Raw genomic sequence first — 6,137 nt, 5'->3', positions numbered from 1 at the left:
TATACTGTTATGGTACTATGATTATATGTGAGGTTTTTTTATTGTTATTATTATTATAATTATTGTTGTTATTGTTATTTATTTATTACTGTTATTATTGTTACTATTAGTGTTATTGCTCTTATTATCATTCTTCTTATTGTTATTACTGTAATTATTATAATTGTCATTGTCATTATGAGTAATTGCATTTGTAGTGGCACTGTAATCAATGTTATTTTTGTTATACTTTCTTGGAAATTATTAGCATTGTCATTATTATGATCATTAGTTTTATAATGATAATTATTGTTATTTTTCTTGTTGTTATTTTAATTACCATTTTGGTCTTTGTTAGTTATTCTGATCACTATAAGTAATGGTCTTACCTATTACCATGTTTTCAGACTGTAGAGGACCACCTAAACATGTCCTTTGTGCAAATAGTTAAGCAGTGGCGACGGACCACCATAGGGAGAGAAGGATCCGTGTCCAGAACCGCGCTTCTCAAGTATTATCCTAAAAAGTCCTCAATCGAAGGTATGTTGATATATTTTGCTGTAAGTGGTGATGTTGGATTTTGTATGTTGGTCATATTGGTGTTATTTGTGATACTTTTATTATTATTATTGTTGGTTGTAGTTATTATTATTGATATTAATACTGTAATGGTTGCCATTAGAAGTAGTACTATTAATTTTATTAGTATTACTTTTATTGATGATAATAGTATTTGTATTCTGTCATTATTATTATTATTATTATAATTATTATTGTTATCATCATCATTATCATGATTAATTATTTATATTATTATTATTATTGTTATTGTTATTAGATTAGTATTATCTTTGCCCTTAATTTTTGTTCTCAACAATAGTATTAACCCAATGCCGCCAGGAAAATGCGGTGCTCATTTTTTATTGTTTTGTGAAATGTCTTTGCACATAGATGGCTCTGCAAGTGCTTAGCCACAAAGGAGTCAATTAGTAGACCTTGTTACCTTACTTGATTTCACCTTTCCTTGAATTGGTTGGTAAAACTTTTTTTTTTTACTAATGCTCTGAATATCAATGGTGTTATTTTTATTATAAACATTATAATTACCATAATGTTATAAGCATTCTTCTTTTAACGGTAGGCTCATGTCTGAGCCGCCGTGGTCACAGCATGATACTTAATTGTAGTTTTCATGTTGTGATGCTCTTGGAGTGAGTACGTGGTAGGGTCCCCAGTTCCTTTCCACGGAGAGTGCCGGTGGTACCTTTTAGGTAATCATTCTCTCTATTTATCCGGGCTTGGGACCAGCACTTGACTTGGGCTGGCTTGGCCACCCAGTGGCTAGGTAGGCAAGTAGGCAAGTTCCTTGCCCAAGGGAACAACGTGGCGGTCGGTGACTCGAACCCTCGAATTCAGATTGCCGTCGTGACAGTCTTGAGTCCGACGCTCTAACCATTCGGCCACCGCGGCCTTGACGATCATGGGCTTCCATGATTTTTTCTTAGCAATTTAGAGCGGTGGTTTGCCATTGCCTTCCGCCCGGTGTTTTTATCGAGTCACCATCTCTATTTACCCGGCACTGACTTGAGCTGGCTTGGCCACCCAGTGGCTAGGCAGGCAATCGAGGTGAAGTTCCTTGCCCGAGGGAAACACCGCGCCGGCCGGTGACTCAAACTCTCGAACTCAGATTGCCGTTGTGACAGTCTTGAGTCCGACGCTCTATCCATTCGGCCACCGCGGCCCCCGTTATAAGCATTAGGAACAGCAAAATAAGATAGCGTAAAATATTTTTGTAAATCAAGGAAAAGGGTAAATGGATGAGACAAGCAGTACTCATAATGGCTCATTGGTGACTTAGTACAAGTGGAGCCATCTTGTGTTAAAACAATAAAGTTAAATCACAGTGGATGTGTCATGTATGCGCCTGCCATTCCCAGCAGCATTGTTGGTATAGTTATTATTATTATCATTATAAGAATAACTGTTGTTATTATGAATGTTGTGGTTATTATAGTGATTATTGTCTTTATTGATTTTTTATTATTAATATTATTATTATTATTACTATTACTATTACTATTATAATAATGATTATTATTATTGTTATTATTATTTTGTGATATTATTAATATTGTTATTGTAATTATTATTTATTTATTTATTTATTTATTTAATTATTATCACCATTATCACCATTGTTATCATTATTAAGAACTTTTTTAATATAATTTTTTTTATTGTTGATTATGTAATGGGTCTTTTTATTGTTGTTGCAGATATTATTATTGATGATTTTATTATTTATTGTCATTATCAGTAGTTGTAAGAAGTATAGTTATCGTAATTACTAATCCTGTAATAACAGAGCATTTTTCTTTCGTTTTAGAGTCAAAACCCACGCCAAATTATGAAATGCACGAGAATCGGGACGACCCTCTAAGATGCCCAGTGAAGCTTTACGAATTCTATTTGTCGAAATGGTATGTTTAGGTGGCAAGATTTTTCGCTCTTAAAAATTAAAATAATGAAAAAAAAATCATGAAATATAAATTCTTAATGATTGATACTTATATCTTAAAAGACATATATATATATATATATATATATATATATATATATATATATATATATATATATATATATATATATATATATACATATATACATATATATATATACATATATATATATATATATATATATATATATACATATATACTATATATACATATATATACATATATATACATATATACACATATATATACATATATATATATATATATATATATATATATATCTATATATATATATATATATATTATATATATATATATATATATGTGTGTGTGTGTGTGCGTGCGTGCGTGCGTGGCGTGCGTGCGTGCGTGCGTGCGTGCGTGTGTGTGTGGGTTTTGTGTGTGTGTGTGTGTGTGTGTGTGTGTGTGTGTGTGTGTGTTGTCATATATATATATATAATATATATAATATATAATATATATATATATTATATATATAATGTATATATAACATATACATATATATGTTTTATATATACATATACATATATATGTATATAATAACATATACATATATATATATATATATATATATATATATATATATATATAATTTTATATATATATAATATATTGTGTATATATATATATATATTATATGTATGTATATATATATATATAATTATATATATATATATATATATATATATATATATATATATATATATAAAATATATATATATATGTATAATTATATATTATATATTTAATAATATATATATATATATAATACATATATAAAATATATAATATATATATATATATACTATATATATATATACATTATTCATATATAATATATATATATATATTACATTATTTATATAATAATATATAAAATATATATACATATTATATATATATATATATTATATATTATATATATCCCATATATATATATATATCTATATATAAAATACATATATATATATATATATATAATATCATATATATAAATTTTAAAATAATAATATATATTATATATATATATATATATAATATATAATATATATATCTATATACTATATATACTACTATATATATATACATCTATATATTATACATATTATACTTATTATACTATATATTATATATATATATATACATATATATATATATATATTCTATTACTATATATATATAGTATCTATATATATATAATATCTCATTATCTACTATTATATTATATCTATTCTATATCTATCTCTATCTCTAATACATATATATATATATATCTATCATATTCTATATCATTATATCTATAATATTATATATATATCATATCTCATATATCTAAATATATATATCTCATACTATCATATATATACATACTTATATTTATCTTACTCATACATTTATATATATATATCTACTATATATATTATTATATATATATATATTATACTATGTTATCTAATCTCTATTTTACAATTCTATTTAACTCCACCCACAGCCCAGAGAGTGTGCGTAACCAGCGAAATATCTACTACGTGTATCCTGAGAGATCGTGTATACCAAACTCACCCGTCTGGTTCTCAACACAGTCTGTACAGGCAGCGAACATTTCCAAAATGCTGAATCGAGTTCTCTTAGTGCGGGAGGTCCAGGAGGCCTTGACAGAGTGAAGCAGGTGGCAGGTGTTATGCAAATCAAATGGTATCATTTAATGAGATGTGGGAGTGTATCGTTTATTGTTTGGCATTGAGTCGAGTTCTTCCAGTGCTAAGAAGTAACAATTCTTGTCATGAGCAAAGGTGCTGCTGAGGTCACCTGAGGAAGAGGTTGTAGTCTAATAAGGTTCAGCCTAGGTGAAAAGAATGCAAAACTTCTTGGGCACAGATATATTCAGGGCCATTTGTTTCCAGCTGGCTAATTTGGAATCACCTTTTTTTTTTTTGTGTGAAAACAGATAATAAGCTTCTGGAAAGTTTATTGTCTATTTTTCTATTATTGACCTAAATTTCTAGTCCTAGAATTTCTAACAGGGCTAGCTGGATTGGGCTGATTTTCACAGGCCTCATTTTTTTCACCTGTGGTCTGAGCTGACCAAGTATCTCCGTCTGTGTCAAAAGGAGTGGCGCTAGATGTAATGCACAAGCAGGAAGGTCTTTAGGTGTTGTGGTGCCATGTCCAACCAAACAGAGGAAAGGTTTTGTTGTCCAGTTGTTACCTTTTCTTTTTTCATCCTCTTCCCTCTTTCATCTCTTTAATTAAGTATGATGACTGAATCCTCCCAGAGGCCAGTGATGCAATCCCCCTCAACTGTGGTGTGCATATGTTTGCTGAAGCACGACTAAACCAGCCAACCCTATACTAAAAGATTAGATAAAGATGCATTGGTGGAATGTGAAGTGAGGTCAGGATGAAATATTACAATTATAGAGAATGAACATGTTTTTTCTTACAAGTAATGATGTAAGAAAGGTCAAGTCATTTACATGCATACTTACATAACATACATATGCATACACTCACAGTTTTGAATCCAAGTTTTCTAGGGCAGATCGGATCTCACTTATTACCATTTCTCTTTTTAGAAACCGACTTCGTTATTCATTCGTGATCTCAGGAAAAGTAATGGTGTAATACCTGAGTTTTACCACATGAAATAAGAGATAAATTAATTATCCTTCCATCCGTTCTTACATTTCTTTATTTTGTGATTATATTGAACTTCATTAGAATTTCAAAATTCTTAGATATGTGAACAGCTGAGAACTTTGCACAAAGGTATGTCATGTATGTGATATGTATGTATGTGTATCTGTGCATGTTTGTTGTGAGTGTAATTGTGTATTATGTGACATGCACAAAAACACACACACGTACAGGGATTTTAAAAGTAAATAAGGATAATGATAGTAATTAGGCTGACTCTTTGAAAATTGTCAGGAACATGTACTTGATTTTTGTTTGTGTGTGGGGGGGGGGGTGGGGGGGTTGTGGAGAGAGGACTAGGCAGAAAGCATGACAGCAACATGATAATTTCATGAGACGTTCACAGGAACGAGTGGTTGCTTGAGGTTACTTGTGGGAGTAAAGAAATGACAAAATGGTCCTGTAGAATATATAGTAAGTGTTTGATGGTGTATAAGTGTAGGCAATAAAAGAAAATGATGATGAAAGGAAATTCCATAAAAAGATCAAATTAATAAAATAGAAATTTGTCAAAAAGGAATAACGTAAGTTATGTGTTTTAGAGAAAATATGGTAAAGAGAAAAAATGAGCGGATAAGTAAAAAAAAAAAAAGTGTAATTTATAAGACAGAAAAATTCAAGAAAATTATTGATAAAATAAGTGATGAATGAAATGGAATTTTTTTTTTTATATGTTTTGTTTTTTGATAAAACGGCAAAATACAACTTCTGAACTCAGGTTTTGAGAGGGTATGCAGAGAGAAATGGCAAGTTTGTTGCAAGTTGCAAGAAGTGTGTTTATAAAGGAACTTAAATGTGATGTAACAAAAAACTTTGAACAGAAAACAGCAGCTTTGGAAAAGTTTAATGTCCTGCTGAATCATTCTTAATGATTAATGCTTTGGAGGAGGTGTTCTGACATTTGCAGTATTAGACTGGTAA

At 29.3% G+C, this 6,137-nt stretch overlaps 1 protein-coding gene across 1 annotated transcript in view; it reads left to right on the top strand.

Annotated features, from left to right (window-relative positions):
* The window catches only part of LOC119584806 (zinc finger MYM-type protein 4-like), a gene marked incomplete in the record, with an annotated part of 39,347 nt that extends 35,083 nt beyond the window's left edge, over nt 1–4,264 (top strand). The window contains 3 exon segments of the mRNA XM_037933449.1: nt 387–519; nt 2,366–2,459; nt 4,012–4,264. Coding sequence (XP_037789377.1) covers nt 387–519; nt 2,366–2,459; nt 4,012–4,183 — 399 coding nt within the window.
* Between the last annotated feature and the right edge of the window lie 1,873 nt (nt 4,265–6,137).

This window comes from Penaeus monodon, chromosome 18 (assembly GCF_015228065.2).
Source record: "Penaeus monodon isolate SGIC_2016 chromosome 18, NSTDA_Pmon_1, whole genome shotgun sequence".
Classification (NCBI taxonomy): Eukaryota; Metazoa; Arthropoda; class Malacostraca; order Decapoda; family Penaeidae; genus Penaeus; species Penaeus monodon.
This window is presented reverse-complemented; position numbering and strand designations above follow the sequence as displayed.